This window comes from Gambusia affinis, linkage group LG23 (genome assembly GCF_019740435.1).
Source record: "Gambusia affinis linkage group LG23, SWU_Gaff_1.0, whole genome shotgun sequence".
In the NCBI taxonomy this organism is placed as follows: Eukaryota; Metazoa; Chordata; class Actinopteri; order Cyprinodontiformes; family Poeciliidae; genus Gambusia; species Gambusia affinis.
In genome coordinates this window covers 18148771-18171536 of record NC_057890.1, presented here as the reverse complement: position 1 = coordinate 18171536, position 22766 = coordinate 18148771, and the positions used below count along the sequence as shown (strand labels likewise).

General features: G+C 39.3%; 1 protein-coding gene and 1 long non-coding RNA gene across 6 annotated transcripts in view; one reads left to right on the top strand and one right to left on the bottom strand.

The window, feature by feature from the left end:
* The window catches only part of LOC122826423 (SLIT-ROBO Rho GTPase-activating protein 1-like), a 36539-nt gene extending 23233 nt beyond the window's left edge, over nucleotides 1-13306 (bottom strand). For all 4 annotated transcript variants that reach the window (XM_044108251.1, XM_044108253.1, XM_044108252.1 and 1 more), the window contains exons 1-8: nucleotides 13126-13306; nucleotides 12949-13047; nucleotides 5009-5204; nucleotides 3510-3564; nucleotides 3314-3421; nucleotides 764-826; nucleotides 373-570; nucleotides 158-286 (exon numbers count right to left, since the gene is read on the bottom strand). In XM_044108251.1, coding sequence (XP_043964186.1) covers nucleotides 158-286; nucleotides 373-570; nucleotides 764-826; nucleotides 3314-3421; nucleotides 3510-3564; nucleotides 5009-5204; nucleotides 12949-13047; nucleotides 13126-13150 — 873 coding nt within the window. In that variant the 5' untranslated portion in view covers nucleotides 13151-13306. The remainder of the gene's footprint in view (nucleotides 1-157; nucleotides 287-372; nucleotides 571-763; nucleotides 827-3313; nucleotides 3422-3509; nucleotides 3565-5008; nucleotides 5205-12948; nucleotides 13048-13125) is intronic.
* LOC122826426 overlaps nucleotides 1-20149 on the top strand; it is a 30439-nt gene extending 10290 nt beyond the window's left edge. The window contains exons 1-9 of one of the 2 annotated variants that reach the window (XR_006369793.1): nucleotides 786-874; nucleotides 1956-2127; nucleotides 3307-3376; nucleotides 5054-5236; nucleotides 13942-14064; nucleotides 14189-14350; nucleotides 17534-17672; nucleotides 18829-19099; nucleotides 19187-20149. This is a non-coding gene — a long non-coding RNA (uncharacterized LOC122826426). Of the gene's footprint in view, nucleotides 1-785; nucleotides 875-1955; nucleotides 2128-3306; nucleotides 3377-5053; nucleotides 5237-13941; nucleotides 14065-14188; nucleotides 14351-17533; nucleotides 17673-18828; nucleotides 19100-19186 lie in introns of those variants that run through there. The other variant, XR_006369792.1, reaches the window with a different exon arrangement.
* The last annotated feature ends 2617 nt before the right edge of the window (nucleotides 20150-22766 follow it).

Sequence of the window (22766 nt, the reverse complement as noted above, 5' to 3'; positions counted from 1 at the left end):
CAGCACTCCAGGTTTGATTTTGACAATGGAATAACACCACAAGATGGAAAGCTCCAAAAGTTATATTTACATAATACTGCCACCTGATTGAACCCTGAGGTGAGTTCATCAGACTGGTCAGAGTCAGAGCTCCGTAGCAGCAGATTCTTTTACTCACGTCGATGATGTCGGGCAGATCGTGGATGTAGTATTTAAAGACGGAGGCGTTGGTCGCCTCCAGAGTCAGTAAATACTCATTTCTGGCTTTCAGAGTCTTCAGTTTGTTCTCTGAGTATTTCGCCTTCCTCTGAGAACAAAAGGAACAAATTATTAAACCCATGAATCCTTTCTTAGTTCTGCACTGATTCCTGTAACAGTTATTCATAAGTTTACCTTCTCTCTCATCTTCTCCATCTTGCGGGCGGCGTTGCGCCTCTGGTGGCGCTCCTCTATCCGCAGGCCGAACACGGGCTCCACCCCGCCGCCCGTCCCGGACACGCCCTTCACGCGGCCCTCCTGCCGCTCCGCCTCCCGCAGCTTGGCCTCCGCGCTGATCATCTCCGCGTTGTACATGTGATACGTCTTCATCACCTTGTTAACGGCAGCAGAAAGACAGTTTGCACCTTCTGGTTCAGTTTCAGTCTTATGGACACAGTACTAAACGTTTTAATCAAGTTTTTTTACATAATAAGAATCCTATAACTGTAACAGATTTTAAATCCACTGAGTGAAGATTAAAGCTGTTTATTCTGCTGCGAAACAGTGAAAATGTGTTTCTGTTTACCGTGTAAAGCTCGTTCAGAAGCTTCATCAGGTCGTCCTGCAGCTGCTGGAGGATTTCCTTACTCTGACACCAAAAAGAAAAATATCAACATAAACTCCAAAACAAAACGAGGTTCATCGTTTTCAGCCAAATTTACAAGCTTTGTTACGACACAGTCATCTAAAATATATCTGTTTTTCAGAATATTGCTAATCAATATCTCACTGCAAGCAAGGATACAGTTGTTATTTTTGTATCTGTATTAATGGCTGTGTACTAGCACCATTGTAGATAGAAAAAAAATTCTGTCAAAATTTTCTAGAAAAAGTAACTACATTTTTAAGTTTGTAACACATAAAACCCTCCAAACGAAAAAAATGTAACTTTTTAAATTCAGAAATTCCTCTTTTTTATTTTCAGGTAATCTCAACATTTCTGAGATATTTGGCAGAAATGTTCTACTCCAGTTTTTTTTCTATGATGCTAATACATCAAACACATTTTATTAAAACATGCAAGTTTTGTGTTTTTCTGTTTGCAATTATATTAAGCAATAAAGGTGGTTTAAAAAAGGAATCTAATATTTTAAGAGAAGATTAGTTGTAAAGTACGGAAGAGGATTATGGCAACTGCAGTTGAAAAATAATTTTGACATTTTAACTCAGAATTATGACTTTAATTTCAGATTTATTGCTTTTTTTCTTAATATTCTGACTTTTTTCACAAAATTTTTACTCTAATCTCATAATTCTGACATTAATTTCCGTATAATGAGTTTAATGTCTGAAGATTGAAGTCAGAAATCTGAGGAAAAAATTGTAAATTTTTTGTTTGCTTGTTTTTCCAGTGGCCCCAGTCGTCTTCCGTAGTAAATTATTGGGCTATAAAACCAAGTTTCAGGCTTACATTCTGAGTTTTTAGCCTCATTTTGTGGCCATATCATGTGTTAATATTATTAGTCATGAAAGAGGCTTGCAGAACATTTTCCCGCCTCTGCCTGAGTAAATCTGCTGCCCCTCTCTGAGCGCAGGCCTCTACATGTGTCCTTTTTGTCATTACTGCAGTAACAGAGTTGATTTTAATGAGAAGTAAAGTCTGCAGATCTCCGCTGCGCCGCTGCGGACTTTAACAAATTAAACACACGCGCACGCTAACTTTAGCTCTGCGTGTTCATTATTAATCTGGCTTCTGGCTCGTCTTTTATTCATGGCAGCTAAAGTGCAGCGACTGCCAGCAGCTCTGAGCCGAGGACCTCCATCACATCCGGCGCCGCTCGCCGGACAGACGCCCAGCAGAGCCGGCCGCCCCGGTGGCCATGGCGACGCAGACGAGCCGCGCCCGCCGGGAACGGGATTCATCCATCGTGGGATTCAAGACGGTTTAGTGTAATGCAATATTGATGCTGCCACATAACTGCTTCCCCAAACTGCTGGGCTGTTTAATGCATGAGTTCAGTTTCAATTATGAATGCGTTTGTTTGTGTGCGGTCAAATCCATTTCTTCATCTGATGCTGCTTCTGGATCACAGCCTTTAGAGATTCTCTCACATTATTTAAGAAAGTAAATATATTTATAGTAATGAAGTGCAGCAATCACTCTAGCAGGACGTCATGCTTCAGATGCTTTGTTTGTAGATGCAACAAACCTAAAAATCGAGAAAAAATAAAATGCTGGGTCATATGGAGCCATAGAAAAGTAAATAATAAAATCTGAATATATGTATAGAAATATCTATGATTTTCAGCAAAGGATGGAGTGAGCATCTTTCCTCAAAGATCCTGTGGAAATCTATGGAAGTCCATTTGTGCCACTCTGATGAAGACATGAAAGTTGTATCTCATAATTATGATTTTGTTATTATATTTCATTGATATTATTATTATTATAATAATAATACAGGTTTGCCTCTGAGTTCTTTTTTATCAGAGTGGCAGAATTGAACTTCCATATAAACCCCATAAAACTGAAGAGGATGGGTTTCTGCTCACCCACCATAAACGTCCTTTGAAAACGACCCAAACAACTGGTAATGTCTACGCAACAATTTTAACTATCGTCATGGCGACCATTGGTGATGTTTGTGAGCATAAGGTTGCTCTGGTTAGAAATGATGGGGCTTTTATTATTTATTTGTCCTCTGCTAGTCCTAAACATCAGATACAATCATGTTAAATAAATTGAAAAGCTGAAAATTCTTTTTGATTAATCTCAGGAATTTTCTGAAGAAAAAAAAGAAATTTCTGAGCTCCAAAAAAGGTTTGCTGCAAAAAAAAAAAAAAAAAAAAAATTAAGATTAGAAATTTTTAAAAAACAAATGTGGAAATTTTATGTTTCAAAAGTCTAAAGTTTTTTACTTTTGGAAATTTTCTGAGTTTGAAAAGTCAATATTTTTGACACCTCAACCTCTGACATTTTCTCTTTTTTTGGTGGAAATTTACTCCTTTTTTTCTCTCTATAATGGCCGTAATACAGTCACACTTCTCTGACGGGTGTGGATTTAAAAAAAAAAAAAATTATAAATTTTTCAAATAGTTTTTTTAAATAATTTATTATTTTTTCTTCAGCACTCACCCTTTTCAGGAGCCGAGCCGAATCCTCGCTGATGTGCGTCAGACGGCTGATGACGTTGTTCAGGTAAAGATCACTGAGGGTGGCGTGGTCTTTGCTCTCCCTCCTCACCTTAACAAATGAAAACATAAATCATGGTTAAAATAATTGATGGTTTCTCCGTGTCTCTTAGATTCCTTTACGAAACACGTTAGCTCACCTGGTTTAGCAACAAGTACCAGCAGTTAACCGGAGAAAGCAGATTCTGATCCTTCCTGGAATTAAAATATTAATATTTTATAAATTTGGCTTTAAAATAAATATTCAGACATTTATTTGGACTGTTGCAAATTATAAAATATAGAAAAGGAAAAGAAGAGAGCGATGAGAAGCTAAAATAAAAAAATGTTTGGTGTCTAGTAGCATGTTAGCTTCAAATCGCTAGCTCAAATACTAGCATAGAGGAAAGCAAATTTTTATTTTTTCTCTTACAGCTCTTTGCTTCTTAACTTTAAAAGTGTTCTGTTTATAAGTCGTAGTTTGAGTAAATGCTGTATGAATACCTCTAGAGACATTGATAAATCTGTGAAATTGTTTCAACTATTGATGCTAGCCATGCTAGTTGGTGTGATCATCTAGCTAATGTCCTTTTAGCATTTCTGTTTTGAACACATTGTTTTAATCTCCTGAGCTTGTTGCACTGATATTCTGGTTAATTTAGGAAGAAGAAAATAAAACGTAGAACAACATAAGTTTATGTCTGTCGTCCCTCTGTTAGTTTTTGCTGTTTTCACATCAAGCTAAAGCTACTTGCGTAGAGCTGCTTTCAAATATCATTTAATGTTCTGTTTAGCAACAACTGTTGTGCTTTTTACTATTACATTATGTTATTTGCTTAGTTTTCTCTTTGAAGACAAATAATATGTGAATATATCTCTGATGATAACAGATTTGGCTAATTATTTTATGAATAGTTGATGGTTTTATCACTAGAGCTACACCTCAATGAATAGTCCTGAAATCGAGGCTTAGAGATACAAATTTCTGGTTTTCTTTTACGTCTGGCTTGTTTTCAGCTCATACTATGTGGAAACACAAAAAGTTGTAGCATTAATATACTATCAACACCAGCGGACCAAACAAAAATTGCTAGATTGTTTTCTTGACTCATTTATTGGTACATAAATAATATTTAATTTTACGATGGCGTATTAGAACCTTTACAGGTTGGGAAAAAAAGTAATTTTTCACCAAAAAACAAAAAAATAAATTAATTAAGAAATTCTCTAGAAAAAACAGGGAAAGCTTATGAGTTTGAAAAAAAAATCTGAAATTTTGAGATTTATCTCAGAAAATTTCCAGAAAAAACAGGAATATTTCTGAAATTTAAAATTAAGTTAAAATTTGGCAGAAAAAAGTAGACATTTTCTAGAAAAATTAAAAAACGTCGACATTTTTTGACTTTTGGAAATTTTCCGATTTGCAAAAGTCAAAAATTTTAACTTAGAAATGTCCAAGTTGATTTCTGAGATAAATCATAAGATTTCTGAGTTTTTTGGCTGAATTTTACTGCCATGTTTCTGTCTGCAGTTGCCCTGATACGCCATTGTTTAATTTGAATCTGTACATCACTTATTTTTCTTTTCCAAAATGATTTCTTGCTAATTTCAGATGTGACCTTTCAACCTTCAGAGTGTCACAGCACAGATGTGAGCGTACTTGTATTGCTGATGGTCTTTTGTGCTGCGTGTTTTGGCCATGAAGCGCTCTGCGAGCTTCTCCAGGTTCCTGGAATACTCCGTTTCGATCTCGGCCTTCTTCCTGAAGAAGTCCTGCAGGTCCTGAAGCAGCTGCACCCGCATCTCCGTCTGCTGCTCCAGGCAGCGCTGCTGCTCCACCAACTGGACCCGCACATCTGCAGCACAACCCAAAACACGACCCTGAGCGGTAAGTGACAGAAAAACTGACAGATTCACATTCTTACCGCTGCTGTAATTTATGGGCTGATGTAAAAGTGTAATCAGTGCCCATCAGGATGAGATTTCTGTCAATGAACTGTGAGTAGCCAAACCATCAGGGGCAAAACAATGAGCATAATCTGGAGATAAACACAACAGAGCTGCAGGAAATCCTGTTGTCTGCTTGAAATATTCAACATAAAACCTGAAAAAAATACAGATTAATCCCCAGATTTCTAATCTTTACACATTGGACACAGTAAGGTTCAAATTATAACCCCAAGACAATCTTCACTGCTGCCAATTTAGAAAACACAGCGGCACCAATGCAAGTTAATTATTTTTGATTTATTCATTCACTTTTTAAAACTGCAGATTGTAATTAGTATTCATGTTCCCTCTGGTCTAATATTCCTATGGAAAACTCTCGTAAAGAAATTACATTTCACGTCCAAAATCCCCACATCCAAAATAATTTGAATTGTTTAATAACATAAGTATAAAGGAAATGCCTTTTTCTATCTGTAGCCAATTTTATTTTATAGAGAAAATGTAAAAACCAAGAATATAAAGTCAGCAACAGTTAAAAAAAAGCTAAAGTTCATCTTCCATTTCTGAGTTTTTGTTATTAATTTAATGTGGTGAAAAATTCAAAACACCACTAAAGGGACTAAATGCCCAATGTTTAGATTTTTGATTAATTTTGAATTGATGCAAAACGTTAATTTACTGTTTTGCGTTCCTTTGTGTCAGTCTATTACCAGGGTCAAAATGAGTTTTCACAAATTCACTTTGCATATTTTTTAATGGAAAATGATTCAAATTATTTGCAAATAACTCAGATTTTTTTTATGGAGCATTTCTAAAAGATGCAGCTGAGGTTCGCAGAGCATCGGAAGACAGTCACTGAAAAAAATATTTTTTTCAGAATTCTGATTTTTTATTTTGTCAAATTTTGCCACTTTCTCAGAAGTTTGAATTTTTTTTCTCAGTATTATAACTTTTTCTCTGATTTTTATTTCTGCAATTTCTGACCATTTTTTTCTTAACTTTCCAATTTTTTTTTTCCTCAGATAAAATTTTTTCTCAGAATATTTAAGTCAGAATTAATTTTATTTGCGGTGGCTCTAATCCTCTCCCGTATGTTTCTGGACATTTTAATACAAACACTTGAAAACTGCATGTGACAATGCAGTTTTGAAAACAACCAGACAGACAGAAAAATATCTGTGGATCACAAAGGACGTCTGGAGAGCAGATTCAGTTTCTTTGCTCTTCTGAACTGATGAAATATTTCAGCAGCTTTCATTCTATAAGCTGATTTTTCTGCAGTCAGTGCTGACAGTTAATAATTTAAATTTTATTTTAAACTGATAAGCTTCTTGTTAAAATGCATAATTGGCTTCCTCTTCCTTCCTACACTCATCCTCACAGATGAAGGCTGTCCATTTTTCTCCCAGGAGTCACCTTGGACTTAATCGTGTGACCGAAATGAAAAGGCAGCAGAGGAAAACACACACACACACACACACACACACACACACTTGTAGTCAGCGTGGAAAAGCCTGGCTGCATGCTTCGCCGTGTTTCAGCGCTCGATCTTTCTGCAGCAAAGCGGAGAGAGCAAGGACCAAACTCTCTGTCTCTCTCTCTCACACACACACATACACACACACACACACACACACACTCAGCAGTCCCCAGAGAGCCTATCCACTCCACTACCTGTTGTCTTGGTAACCACACACAGTGTGTGAACCATGTGATGAGGAAGGTGAGGAGCTTGCGAATGCACCATCGACTTGCACACAGCTTCCAGATCTCTGTGGAAAACTGCCGAGTCTATGAAACTCTTTTGTTGGATGCGACTCTGAGTGTTTTATTGATTCTGGCATCATTTCGCCTTTCTTTGCTTAGTAAATTAAAATGGCTGCCATCTCGTGACGCTCTCGTACGGCAGCCTTGTGGACATCGGAGGCTGAAACAGTTTCGTATCATAAATGGATGTCTTCCTGTAACTAGAAACCACTGAAGGAAGTGTGAAGGTTTTATTAGAGCAGTTTTATTTGTCCAGAGGTTTAAAGTAGCCGATCACTCTGGTCCAAATGTTTCTTTTTAAAGCATTTAGTGGATTATTAATTATAAATATCTAGACAAAGAAAACAAAGGAGCCAAACACAACTTGGCCTGTTAGCTTGGAAGCTAACTAACCCATGGTCAGTTTTAATTTTATTCATTAAGCACAGTTTATTCTGATTTTCTTATCTGTAATTATTTATAGCTTTTTCAACTCTTACGATGTTTTTCCACCTGTTAATCCAGTCGACTCGGTTCGGTTTTGGACCAAAGACCAAACCACAGCATCTCCAGCTGGTTCTCTTCCTCTCTGCTCTGAGTCAAACCAACCTGTTCCCCTCCTGGCCTGTGGGGGCGCCGCACCAAGAACCACTGAAGGAAACGACTCAAAAACCTCTGAAGACACTGAGAGCAACTTCCTTCTTCACCAAATGGAAACAAAATGGAGGCATCAGATTTAGCGGTTGAAGGATTTCTCTTTTGACCTCACGTCACTGCTAGTGCTAGGCTATCGCATGTGTTTGGATTGTATTTACCCAGAATGCCCTGCACTGTATTCCACTTCCTGCTTTTGCCGTGGAATCCGGTCCACTTGGCGTTCTCATGTGGATTCAAACTGAACCAGAGATCACTTCAACTGACTGGAGTTAGCTTAGCATTCACACCTCACCAACTGAACCGACTTTTAGGTCTTTATTGGTTTTAATGTCTGAATAAATATTCTAAGTTAAGCTTATAAAGCTCATAGATCTGAAGACAGGATCTTCCCTCCACACAAACTGTTCAGAATAGCGCTATTTGCAATAATGCTAAATGCTATGTCGCTAGTTTTTTTATTGATTGAATTCCTCTGTTACAGCAGAAGAGGAATAAATTTAAAGCCAAACATTTAGCTTCATTATGAACATCTAAAAATCTGTCAAAATGATCTTAATAAGGTTTTATTTTATTTTGAAAATAAATTCAAAATGTTGGTTTGTTGTAATTTGTTTGTTTTCTACGACCAACTACGTTAATCATGAAAAAAGTGAAGTTTTGAGGTTTAGCTGGAAATCAGTTGACTAAAACTCAACTTATTATGAAGCAATAAGGTAAAAAATGGCTTGCTTCAATTTTAAACTTAAAATACAGATTTCTTATCAACAGTCTTAACTCACGTTAGTTTGTAAATTCACATTTATAATTTTGAAGGATATTTCAGGTCTCCCTGCAAACAACCATGAGCTTCTTCGTCAAAGTAATACAACAAAATGGCTTTGATCAGAAGCCCTTTCAGATTTGCTGTAACACCGTCTGCTACAGGAGATGCAAACCATCAAAAATGCTAATGAAAACTTTTTCTACTGCCTGGCAAACTTGATTTTCCAAGTCAAAATTACACTTTTCAACTGGGAACAAAGAGAAAATAACATGAGAACATTCTGAAAAGAGAATTTTAGTCCGTCTTAAATGTGAAAAACTGTAAAAACTTCATATTAAAATTCTCTAAAATGATATCATAGTTCTCCATAACGCAACAAATTCACTTGTAACAGTGAGAAACAGAAACAAGCTGTGATGTATTTCAGTTTTAGTTCTATTTTCCCTGAACTCCCAGTTTGCTCTTCATCTGGGATTTCAATCTCAACATCAAAGACTGCGAGTGCAAACGTGAGCGCCGACAAAACGGTGTGAGAATTTCACTTTACATAATCTCCCATCAGAGACAAACATGTTTGTCAAATTAAACACCCCGGCATCAGGAATGCAGCTGTTTCCAAACAATTCATTAAACTGTAGAAACAATACAGAAAACGCCACAGGATTTGGCTTTAGGCTGAAAAATGTGATGTCAGGAAAAAACAAGGATCTACTAGTGAAAGAATTGCAGATAAGAAAATCAGAATAAACAGCTCAATCGGCTCCTCGTGAATGAAATTAAAACAAAAGCATGCTCGTTTCCTGTGAATAAGACAAAAATTTGGTTCAGTGTTTCAGAGCAGGAGGAGATTACATCAATGAAACTCATCGGTTTGGATCACAGCTTGTTGGAGGAGAAAAGAGGAAATCCACTGTGCTTTTCCTGTTTGATCTCTGAAATCGCTCCTCCTGGAAACCTCCTCGTTACACCGTAAACGGCGAGACTCGGCTTCTTTGATCAGAGGAGCTGCCGTCAGGACGCCTCAGCAAGGCGAAACATCGAAGAATAAAAACCAGGCAGAGATGCTGTCTGGTTAGAGAAGAGGATTATATTCATGCAAAAGTTTCATTGGTTTTCTCCTGTTTTAATCACCTTTTTATTTGGTGTTTAATTCTGTTCAAAGTTGATTTCTCACCTGATAGTCCGGTAGATTTGGTTTGATTTGGGATCAAAGTTGCGACATTTGTTCCATTTTTAGTTGCTGCGGTTCTCTTTCACAAACCAACTTTGAGCAACCTGTTCCCCTCCTTGCCTGAGGGGGCGCTGCACCAAGAACCACGGAAGTAAACGACTCAAAAACCTCTGAAGAAAATGTTTAACACAACTTCCTTTTCATGAAATGTAACTAAGAAAGGGGCCTCAGATTACTATTCTCTTTTTTCTTTGGCTAAAAAACCATGAGTCATTTCTCCCACTAGCGCTAGTGCTAGCTTAGCACATTTGTTTTGGTTGTATTTACCCAAAATTCCCTGCGCTGTAGTCCACTTCCTGCTTTCAGAGCTGTGTCACCCTGCCTTGTGTTCTCATATGTTACAGAGTTCCAGATCTAGATTGGAGGAGCTGCTCTTAACTTTTTTACTTTCTGACAGTGATGATGGGTAACCATGGCAACAGTGTATTGATTTCTACAACAGGGAGCTCAAAAGCTCAAATCATACCTGAACTATGACCCCAAAGGAGGAAGTTCAAACGTTCTGTCCGTCATGATGATCAAGGATCTTATCCCCTACTCCAACATCCTTCTAACCAGACCAAGACTTTAAGAGGTTCAGCGGAAGCCCAAGAAGTGGATTAGCGGAGCTCTGCCATTGGTCAGAGGCCTCTTTGGATTCGTTGAAAGCCTGACTGCTGCTGGAGAACCTTGCTGCCCATAAATCACCATCCTCAACGACTCTTGGATGAGATGAGTTAATTTCTCTTGGAATAAAAGAAGAATTTTTCAGTTGAATAAAATCCAATACTTAAAGAAATAATAAAATTATAGGTAAAATTTGAGCTCCTACAACAAAAATTAGCCATTTTTTCAACTATATTCGGTTTGGATTATATTCGGTCTCTCTGATTGTGTTTATAATGACAAAATGTAGTTAATTACTGTAGTTATGAAACAGTTCCTTAAAAAAACATGACGTGTATCAAAATTAATACAGATGTCATGAATCTTACAGCAACTTTACAGAAAACAATACAATTGGATAACAACAAGAAAAACTTTGGTGTCAGAAGACGACAAATACGCCTCAACAAAAAAAACTAAATTTTTTGTCCTCGTTTCTCAAGACCAATTCTTCTCTAAAATTTGATTTGATTTTATCCGATTACATCAAATAATATCCTGATAAAGCGGAGGGGGTAATTGTTTTGCTCTCAGACGTCTCTCTCTTCCTGTAAGCCTCTTTAATTGGCTGCTGATGAAGTTTCTCTAATTAGTTTCTAAAACCAACAGCGAATGTTGTCCATCAAAATCCTGTGAATCTAATGAGGAATTTTCTGATCGAGTCGCCGTTTTGGTTAGAAATTAGATACAAAACATCTTTGTAATAATATGGAAGAGAGAGATTGAACGACTGGAGATTTTTGCCGTTGCATGAAGTTAATTAATGCAGCTTTGCCCCTCCCCCACTTGTTGCTGCTGGTGTTTTGGGGGGGTTTTCTGTTTTGGATCATCGTCCTGCTGCATAGCCTGCACAATTAGCTTCAGCTTAAAGTCACAAATATAACATGTTCTCCGCCTGCAAGTCCTGTTCAGAGACCGCTCTAAAAGCAGGAAATGGACTACAATGCATGGCATTCTGGGTAAATACAACCTAAACAAACATGCTACGCTAGCAGAAGAAATAGATTGTAGTCAAGAGGAATACTTAAACTGCTAGGATCTAATGCTACTTCACTTCGGTTTCCATCTGGTGAAGAAGGAAGTTGTGCTCGGTGTCTTCAGACGTTTTTGTGTCGTTTCCTTCTGTGGTTCCTGGTGCAACGCCTCCACAGACAGGTTGCTCAAAGGCTGTTTTCCCATCTGATAGTTTGGTAGATTCGGTTCAATTTGGGACCAAATCTTCACCATCTGTTCCATCTCCATCTGGTTCTCTTTCTGAAATAACCCCAAATGCTTTAACAACCTGTTCCCCTCCTGGCCTGTGGGGGCGCTGCACCAAGAACCACTGGAGGAAACGACACAAAAACCTGATGAAAACACTGAGTGCAACTTCTTCATCAAATAGAAACAGAAATGGAGGCGTCAGATTTTAACGGTTGGAGGATTTCAAAAGACCACAAGACATTTCTCCTGCTAGCGCAAGGCTAGTGCACTTGTTTCATTTTATTTTTATTTTCCCAGAATGCACTGGGCTGTAGTCCACTTCCTGCTTTTATCCAGTTTGCTTGCTGTTCACATGTGCATTCGAACTGAACCCAAACTGAGGTTTGCAGACAGACAGGATTCAAACTTCAGTTCGATTACTGAGTTGTTTTTTCTAGCAAATGTTTCACTTTAGAAACTCAGACATTTTCAAGGTTCTTTCTAGAAATAGATCAACTTTAACCTTTGGACAAAAATGAATCCCCTTTTTTTGACCTACGCCAAGCAAATGGTAAACGGACTGAACTTAAACGTGTCTTTCAGTCATTTTGACGTCTCAAAGCCTCATTCACCCGTTTGCTCAACGTTTATCCACCCAAACCCAGAAACTAAAGCATCTGCAGCGTCCCTTTTACTCTCCATTTAGATCTTCTTCTTCGTCTTGATTGCATTTTCTCATTAGTGTGATCTTCATCTCCATCATTCAGAGCGAGGCGGTGTCGTGGCCGCCGCCGGGAGCATGCTCAGTGGCTCTCCAAGCACCAATATGTATTGTCAGCACTGTGCATAATCAGCCCTCTACCTTTCCACCTCACCTCACCTCCCCTCTGAGGGAGCGGCGGCCACCCCCTGCGTATACATTACACACCACCTTCTGCACCGACCAATCAGGGGCCGGAGCAGCGAGGCAGACTTGGAAAGCACATAGTTACAGCAGCGGATCCATACATTTGGACCGAGGCGGCTTCCCCCCAGTGCGCTGTGGGCCCTCGATCTGGTTCCAATTAAAGCCAATCACTCAATCAGAGGAGAGGAAGATGGAGGATGATGATGGGTGGAGGTGATTTAAGCTGCCAGGTTTTGATGTAAAGGTCATCGCGTGACTTCACCTGAGCATGTCTGCAGGTAGATTCCTGGAGAAAACCACACACACACACACACACACACACATGCAGCAGACATACACACCTCTTCATCCTCCTCTTCCTCCTCCTTCCCTGAGGCGCCATGCAGCACTCAGGATGAACCCAGAATCCTGACGTTTCACCGTGAGGTGTCAAAATCACACCCTGCACGCCTGCATGTGCACCACTGCTGCAGCCAGGTGCATGCAAAGCTGCAACAAAGATGAAGAAAATGACCTCACCTTTCACTTGGCTCTCATATTCTGCCAGAATTTCTTTGTCCTTCTTGCTTTTGTTTGAGTTTGACATCTCGTCCTGGTGGAGGTGACCGATCAACCGGACTGCCGAAATATTCAAAAAAATAAATAAAAACAATCCAAATTATTTCCCTCCGTGTGCTCCGCCCGAGGCTCCCTCACCCGCACACATGCTCCTCACATCCATCCAGTGCCGCAGCCGCACAGCCAGTAGTGGCCCCGCACCTCCACGCTGAGGAGGAAGAGGAGGAGGGAGGAAGAGGATGAACAGACACGTGCACACACAGGCGCGCGCGCACGCAGTGTACTCTGTTTGATGCTATCTTCACCCCGCCGTCACCCTTTTTACCCACGCAGATATAAAACCAGAGGAAACGAAATGAATGAAAAACGCCGGTGGGGAGATGGGTGTGTCGGCGGCGTGGGCGGGGTTAGAGGCGTGACTGACAGCCAAGGAGGCCAATTAGTGCCAGAGCACTCAGAGGGCCTTTTTTTTCCTTCTCACCTAATTAATGTTTAAATTCAATTCGCTTTTATTTAGTATTTCTATTTAATGATTGCAGATAAAAATGTTTAAGATTTTTTTTGTCATTTATTGTATTATAAGCCGGATTTTCTTTCCCCATTTTGCACACATGGCTGCCGTAAATGAGACTGAGATCAGTAGCACATGTCAGTGAATTACAAACAGTTCAGCCGAAATCCCAACAGAAGCTCAGAAATGTGTCTTTATCGCCACCTGCTGGTCAAAGTGTGTACTGCAACAGTTCAAATCCTGAAATCAGCTCCTCGACACGATATGAACACTTGATAACAATGAGATGCGGTTCTAGAAAGACTTTATCAATGTGTTTTTTTTGTTGTTTGTTTTTTCAAATATTAATCTAAAAACTCCAACACTTAATCCAACCATAAACATTATATAACTTTCTGGGAAAGTTTGATGTAAGACTCAGATTATGTGCTCATTCTTTGCAGATTTGATGGTGAGCATCAGTTTTCAAGTCTTGCAACGGATTCTTAGGTCTGGACTTTGACTAGGCCGTTCCAACCCAAGCATCTAAGCATCCAGTAACATCTCTGGCTGTATGTTTAGAGCAGGTAACCTGCTGGAGGGTGACCCTCCACAAAGCTGCATTTAAAATGCACTTTTACTCAGAAATCTCATCTACAGATAAAAAAATAATCAAAACATCCAAATATCTCAATTTGTTTTTCTTTACAGCTTCATATTATTGCTGAAATTGATGAGGCACAAGTCTTTTGGCTCATCAAGGACTTGAAGCTGAAATGTTACGCTGCAGAGAGGAAGACCTTCAGGACGTCAGAGTTTCCTCTGGGACGGCGAAGAATCACCGGAGCAGAGCTTGATCAACGCTGGCAGCAGGTGGGTCGGAAGCTTCTGAAGCTGATTTTCTGTTCTGTCTAGAGCAATCTGGAACATTCAATTAAATTAATGTTTGGTTCTAATTGAGAACCTGATTTGGCAGAACAAGAGAGTGAATCCTCAAAATGTGTTTAAAAGTCTAGTTAGTGGTGGAAGCTGGTGAATCAAGACAGTTTGATTTCATATCACCTACATTGTGCTGATGTTGTTGCTCAGCCCTTCAGGATGCGATAATATTTACAGAAAACCATATTTACACAAGAACTAACGTAAAAGGGAACCTTCCTGAACATGGGTGCCAGTCACACGCATTAATAGGGTTGTAAAGGTCACTAAAGGGTCATTAAGGTCAACAATTATGCCCTAAAGGCCTCTAACAATGTCGGTCACTGATGGACCCTGAAGGCCACTAATGGGCCGTTGAGGTAAATAATTATGCCGTTATGGCTACTTGTGAAGGCCATTAAGGTCACTAATGGGAACATTAAGGTCATTAACGTTTCAGTCAAGGTCACTGATGGGAACATTAAGGTCATTAACGTTTCCGTCAAGGTCACTGAAGGTCATGTTGCTCACTGGTTCTACAGCGCTCAGTGTTTGGGTCACACATCCCCGACAATCCAAACACTTCCCCATTGATGCCATGTTAGTTGTTTTGGTCTCAAGGTGCTGAAGAATCGTTTGGGGAGATGGATGCTGTTTCCAGAGTAGAGGTGAAATCTGAGGTCACCTCAGGTCAGCAGGCCGGAGCAGTGACTCGTCCTGATCGCCCCACCAGTGACTTCAGTTTTAGTGTGATCATTCTGACAGTTGATGTTTAGAAATATAAACTGTCAAACTGATCAGAAAAAATATTATGTCTCAGTAAAAGATGTATTCCTTTCAGGTTTGAAAATCTACCGTTTGTGAAATTCAAGAGTTTGTAATCCCAAAAAACCCCCTGTCTGTCTGTCCGTGGTCGGGTCGGTTCGCTGCGTGCGGCTCAGTCCTAACACCAGGGTTGGTGGCAGCTGGTCGGGGCGGATCAAAGTCTGTATACCGGACTGTGATCGGAATTTTATTGAACATCTGCAGCTTCTTCAGTTGCTTCACGATGAGCAGACTGTGTGTTTGCTGAATCGCCACCAGAGGGCAGCAGACTTCTCCGCTTCCCTCAGACAATGAAAGCAGGGCGACGCTTAAAGCCTCTGCAGTGAAACCGGCTGCAGAAGCTCAGCCTGGGCGGATAGATTAACACACCATGACTGAGCTGCAGTTACACACTGAATCTGCAACACTTTTACTCTGTTTCTCTCTGGGACTGTTGAATTTTACACAAAACAAATTACAAAAGCCAACATGGAAGAGAAGGCTAAAGCAACACCCAGAAATCTAATTCACTCTCTATAAAACATTTTAGTGTTTCTGGCCTGTTGGTATCATTTATGAACCGCTAAGTTCTGTTTTTATTTTTTATTAAACTGATCCTTAATACTTATTTTACTCCATGTGTTCTGCTGTACAATGGAGCCATGCTGAAAACGAAAAGAAAAATAACTACTTTATAAGATTGTATTATGACATTATTCTCCTACTACTGCAACTGTTTTAAGGCCATATGAAGAAAGAAATATTCTAAAGGTTGTATGACAACGAAGTTGAAGTAATGCATTTTTTCTCAGTTCTGAGAAAAGTTGGAATTTTCTCAAAAAATAAAAATTCTGTGAAAATGTCAAACTTCTGAGAAAAAAATCAAAGTTCTGGGAAACAAATCTGATTTTCCTCCACAATCCGCCTCCATGGAGTTAGCATCTCTTAAACACAATGTTTTCTACTTTTCTATTTTTAAAAAACGTTTCAGTAAACTTACAATTACATATTAGCATGAAAAAGTGAGTAGGTTTGTTGATTTTGGGTGAATTTCCAAGATCATGTAACAGAAAACAGCAGGGACTGATTGGGGTAATTTTACTGTAATCAGATGAAAACTGCTTTGGTTTGACTGAGTCTGGAAGGCCACATAAAAAGCTGCAGCGGGCCGCATTTTGCCCCCGAGCCTTGGGTTTGGCACACATTCTCTAAGATGTGTGTTTTCTCACCGATTTTATTTTCCAAGTCTTAATCTTTTATAAGTTGTTTTTCTGCAGTTGTGTTTTGCTTTTCTTTCATCATCTGTTTGGAAAACAACGTATAAAAAGCTGAACGACCCAAACGGACCGGCCCTCCGGCTCCTCTTCAGTGACATTTCGAGCCGCTCCTGTAATAAAAGCCTAATTTTGGGAGCAGATATGATCAGTAGTCTCACTGAGGTAACAGCATATGGAAAGCAGTTAGTGTCCTGTGTTTCCAACAGGAACCAGAGACCTAATGGTTCTGTTTGCTGGACGGCTTCCTGTTGTTCAGCCTTATCTGTGCTGGTCAGAAGAACAGCAGTCGGCGCCGGCGAGCCGCAGCTTCGGGCCGTGAAACGTCACAAACCCTCCAGGACACAAAGAGTTAACGACCTTGAGCTTCAAAAACAAGTTCAAAACAGTTTTAATGAGATCCAGGTTACCGTAGCAACAAGAGGTCTCATTGGCTGTCTGGAAATCTGTTGCTGTGCACAGCCTGTCAGCTGGCTGAAAAAGCACAGCTCCGTAATCAAACACGTTTTTGTATTTTTTTCTGAATAAACACAAAATCGAAGGATGTTATGTCAATAATTTCAGTGTGTTTTCATTTCATAAACTCACTGTAGTTCCAGTTAGTTATATTTTGTTTTGTTTTTATTTATTTCAGTTAATAGAAATGTTTTCTCAATTAGTTTTAGTTTTATTTTACTAGTTTTAGGTAATTATAATAACTCTGGTTATTCTGTCACACTTTTAGTTGCTCTTTACAGAAAATCAGATAAAAGTTTTTATGCACTCTGTCCATTTAAACAACTCTTTTTATGACGTTTTATGTATTTTGTTCATCCGGTTGTTTATGGAAATAAACTCGATGGTCCACCGATTTCTAGCTAAAGCTAGCAATTAGCATATTCAGCCATTTTTTATCTCCATTTAGACGCATCGCTAAGTACGTTGTTTCACATTCAAAGGGAATTTTACTGTAGCCTGACAACCTCAGAAAGCTTTTATTTGTATGTTTTTATTTTAGTTGTTTTGTGTGTAAGTGCAGGTAATGAGGATTCCATATTTAACATTCGATTGTTTTTTCCAGAAAGCCTTTTTTATTCGCCGTTATGCAGACGACTCTGATTTATTTCTGCTCATCCTCCGTCGGACTTCGCCTCGTTTCCTAGAAGACATCAAAGCTTCGGGAGCCATGAATTTTCTGAGCTTTAATAAAAAGAAAACAGGTGATTTCATTCAGTCTCAACAGTAATTCAAACATTTCCAGGATCCATATGTTCACAAAAGCTTGTGATTTTCATTAATGCCAGGATGCTCAACTATCCCTGTTAAAACATAATCTGGAGATAATAATCCATGACAACTGGACTTTATAATAATAATTTTATTAATTCTGATATGCAGTTTTAGTTTTTGTTGTTTGTCTCTTTTAGTAGCTGAGTTTCTGTTTTCCAGTTATTTTCCGCCTGTTTTCTTTCTTTTGCTGTCTAATTGCTTCCTGTTGATATACCATAACGATTTTTCTGTATTTTTTTGTTCCAGCTGCATCTGTGAGCAGTTTTCACCGGTTTTTTTCTGTGTGCGGTCATTTTTCCTTCTCCTCTTCATTTCTTTCATTCCTCACAAAGACGGTCTACATTTCCACCATTGTTGCGTAATTTGTTTGTGTCGCTTTTTGCAGCCTTGTTCCCACTGAAAGCGCTTCCAACAGCTTGTGTGCATTTTAGGTTGAAACAGGAACAGAAATCCAAAGCTTTGGTGGCAGAAACTCGGCAGCAGAGTATTTGATTAGGACATACAAACATCATGCTGCACTCTGTGGCAGAAATACATTAATCCACGGTCATGTTTCTGTCTGAAAAGGATGAAAAATGCATTTGAAAAGCTTTTCAGATGGAGCAGAAAAAGTTATTACTGTCAGATTTATCTCCAGCCTTAAAGCAGCGGCGGCGGTTTGTGCAGCTTTAACGCTCTGTGATGATAAACGACCCTAATTGAACAGTTAGACATTAAACCTCCAGCAACGAGGCTCCTGACTGATAAGACAATATCCCACCCACAGACACAGAAACACACTTCGCGCCTTGAACTCGTGTGCTGCCGTAGTTTCGGTGTGTTTTGTGTGCTGCAGGATGCTGCGTCGCTCGCCGCCGGGCGATTCCTCTCTCCTGTTTGTTTGAGCTGAACTCCGATAATCTGGTTCAGGGAACATGATGGATAACAGGATAATTAACAGATTATCTGCTCAAGTCTTGGCCAAGTTCTTCAAGAAGCCAAACTTATGGGCATGGGAATTATTTTCAAATTTAATTTTAGGCTTTTAATTGAATTGTGAGAGTGAACGTTTGGTTCTTCTAATTTAAATTTTCTTTTAATTTAAAGGCAGTGGATGACCTGGACAGTGCGGTGGAAGAAACCGATGATACGCGCTCAGCTTGTTCATCATGAGAGTATCAGGAGGATGTTTTCCCCCCTGACAGTCCGGTAGATTCAGTTTGATTGAGATCAAAACTTCAACACTTCCAGCTGCTGTGGCTCTGAGTCAAACCAACCTGTTCCCCTCCTGGCCTGTGGGGGCGCTGCACCAACAACCACTGAAGGAAACGACTCTGAGAGCAACTTCCTTCTTCACCAGACGCATCAAATTTTAGAGGTTGGAGGATTTCTCTTTAGTCTTTGGCTAAAAACCACGAGCCATTTCTCCTGACGTTAGATGTTTATTTTGGTTGTATTTACCCAGAATGCCCTGCTCTGTAGCGGTCTCCAGTTCGCTTGGCGTTCACAGATGCATTGGAACCGAACCAAGTTCACTTCAACTGAACCGAGACCGAGGTTGGTAGGTGGAGCAGAGTTAGCTTAGCATTCACACCTCAAGAAACGGACCGGACTTTTTAGACAAACGGACCGGAACATGAGTAACATGAAGGCAACCTAAAGCTCATGTTTCCAGAATATGATGTCAAAAACAATCATTTGGAACCAGACCCTTAAAAATCCTCCAACCAGGAGTTTCTGTCCTCGTAACTGGAACCAAGCAGTAAACGATAGATGTGTCCTTTGTAGAAAACTCCTCTCCTCCGGGTTTATTTCAGGGTCTGCCCACGCCGGTGCTCAGTCAGTACATTTCTCCCTGAGGTTGCTCCTGTTTCCCCGCTTCCTGACAGAGCGATTGTAATAAAGCAAGGATCAAACACGGATCATGTCAGATCGTATAATCTGGGCGCAAAGTGAAGAAGGGTTTTAAGAACTTCGCTGATCCTCCCCTGAAATCCCTGCATTTCTCCCAAAACAGACATTAAACACTTTAATCGCCATCGCAGGCTTTGGAAAGAGGCAGAGCAGCAGCAGCAGGTTTATTCTCTGCTGCTGTAAATTAGCTGCGACTCCGATAACAAACACAAAGAACTGAAACTGTAATCGAAGCCGTCTGAGTCCGAAAGCCTCGTCAGGAAACAGTCAAAAGGTTCTGAGCAGTTTTAATAAAAAAAACTAATTTACGAGTTATTTTGTCTTTAGTAAGGCAACAAATCAAACATCTAAACTGGACATTTTTGTTTTTGTAAGAGAAATATTGATTTTTTTCACCTTCAACAAAAAGCAGAGCAGGTGACATAATATTTACTGAACAGCAACGCAGATTCAGTTTTCAAAGAATGCTTGAAAGACCTTTGCTTCTCGTTTATTAAAATCTTTCTGCAGCTTTTTTAGTTCTCACATTGTTTTATTTCACAAAGTAAAAGCAGACAGCCGTTTCACTACAGAAGCATGTCACTAATTTGCGTGGAATGTGTTTATGCAGCCGTGAATCGCTGCCATGTTCCAGCTGCATCCAAGACGTGACCAGAAAGAAAGGAATTATTGCTTCTTTCAGTTATTAGGTTTAAATTATCTCCTCCTCGTGTTCCTTCTGTAAAGTGTTGAAGGAGAGGCCAGCAGAAGGAACGACTGATCGTGGAAAAGTTTACTGCAGGTTTTACTTTGAATTTATTCTTCATGTAGCCTTTGTTTCATCTGTACCAAAGTTTTATTTTGCCAAAAACAGAAAAATAACTGAAAAATGTCCCAATGAAAGAACCTAATCAGTCAAAACCTTTTCCAGCAGCCATTGTACAGAGCATTCAATTCTAAAACCAGCTGACCAATCATGCTGGAGCTCTGATTAGGTTGCTAGGTAATGCCTGGGCTTTGCTACGGTTGCTAGGTAACCGCTTCACTTGAATGTGACATCTTAGCGAGAGGTTTTCCAGACATGAACTTGTTGCCAAAAATACAAGTTAATGTCTGTTTTTAGTTCTAGCTAATGGAATTAGCTTCTGCTACTAGTAATGGTTGTAGCTAAAGGCGTAAGTTCTAGCTAATGTTGTTATCTCTAACTAATGGCATTAGTTAGCTAACAACATCGTTTCCCATCGTCTGATTAAACCATGTGGTTCTTTCAGAGACTTTAGGGTTTATTGTGGCTCTCCGGTGTTTATCTTTGTCTGTTCTGCGACTGGTTTTGGTATTCGCCCTTCAGCCACACCTGGTATTTGTCTAATTGCTGCACTAGTTTGAGATTTGGTGATGAGCTTCAGATGTTTCCTGTGTCCTTTGATTGTCTCCGTCATATTTATGTCTGTTTTCGCCGTATGGCGTTTAAATCTCTCCGTCTTTCCTGGTTTAAAGTTCAAACGTTTGGATTATCTGCTGTTTCAGCGCCACAGGGGAAGAAAACCAAAAGGCTTAGTCAAAGTTTCAGTTCAGCGCCTGGAGGTTGATCACATGTTAGTTTGTCTCTGTAACATAATGAAGAACAGTTTAGTTATTTTTCCTGTGACTGTGATGTTGAATCAGAATTATTATAGATGAATTTTACAAGTTTAATCAAACTAGTCTCATACTAGAGGAGTCAATAAAATAGTTTATCACATCATTTTTCCCCAAAGAAATTGGTCTATGACCTTTTTTTTTTATTAAAATGTTTTTCTTTTTCCAAAAATAACTTCATAATAAGATAAAAAATGACAGGTCATTATTGTAGAAAGGTGACAATATTTTATATGTTTTTATGTTTAATAATGCCAGATAGTTTCAGTATTACTGTCTGAAATAAGAGATAAAAACATATATACTCCCTGTAGACTTGTGTTTGTTCTGTCATAAAACGTTTCAATGTTTTCAAATTATTACAGGTTACGTCTGAAAATCAGCTCATAATCCCATCAGACATGCAGCCTGTAATCTGACACTTCTAACAATAAATTCACTTATCAGCTCTTCAAAATAGCAGCAAAAGAAAGTTTCCTGTTGTTGCATCAGCCGTCTTTTGTTCTGGTTCTTCAGACCTGATTCTCCTGATAAAACTTTTGTTTCGGCTCGAGGATTTCTCCTCCTCCATCCTGCATCTCGGTGCATAATTTGACTCCTATCCGGTTTTGTCTGCGTTTGTGTGTTGATGTGATTTCACCCACCAAAGCGGCTCAACAAAGCGCTCCAGTTTGCTTCAAACCGATGACGGACAGGCGAACAAATTGATTAACGGTAGAATCGATCAGCGCTGGCAGCAAATTCATGCAAAAGGAGCCACAACCCATAAACCCACAGAAAGTTTTAAACATATTTCATTTTTATGGATCTGATGAAATTCTGAGACGTTGAATTTTAGGGTTTTATGATCTCAAAGCCAAAACTATAAGAAATAAAAAAACAGATTTTCAGTTTTTTAAATGGGAGAAAATCTTGAACTTTTTCCTGATTTCCTGGAAACGTTTTTGTGTGTTTCTGGTCGCCAGCTGCTTGGATAAAACCCAGAAAGGATTTTTTCTTCTGTTTCTCTCCATTTAAATCTATTTTTATGCTTGGTTACTGTAATTTATTTTGCATTATTTATTTGAAACATTTTGTCTTATGTGACAAATCCAAACAGTTTTTCAGAACGGTTTAAAACATCAAACTGTGTTTTATCAAATAACATCCCAAATTTAAAGCGGTCTGGAACGTATCAATCATGGATGTTTTATGTTATATTCAGATCAAATTAGTTATCGATTTGTTTCTTTAGTAGGAGAAAAAATAAATGTTTGGTTTCCTTTAACGAGATGATAAATTACTTCCAGTTGGAAGAAGAAACCAAACTGAAAATCGGACTCTGGAATCAGATTTGAATCATCTCAGAACAGAACAGCGATGCCTGAATAACTTGTATTCAGCGTCCTTGGCTTTAAACTGTGTTGCCTTCAGATGTCAGTTTTTCCTTTGCAGAGATATTTTTCTCTCCAGGCGAACGCTTTGTTCTGTTTCCTCTGCTGAACGGGCCGGGGAGCCCCAGAGAGATCGAAGGC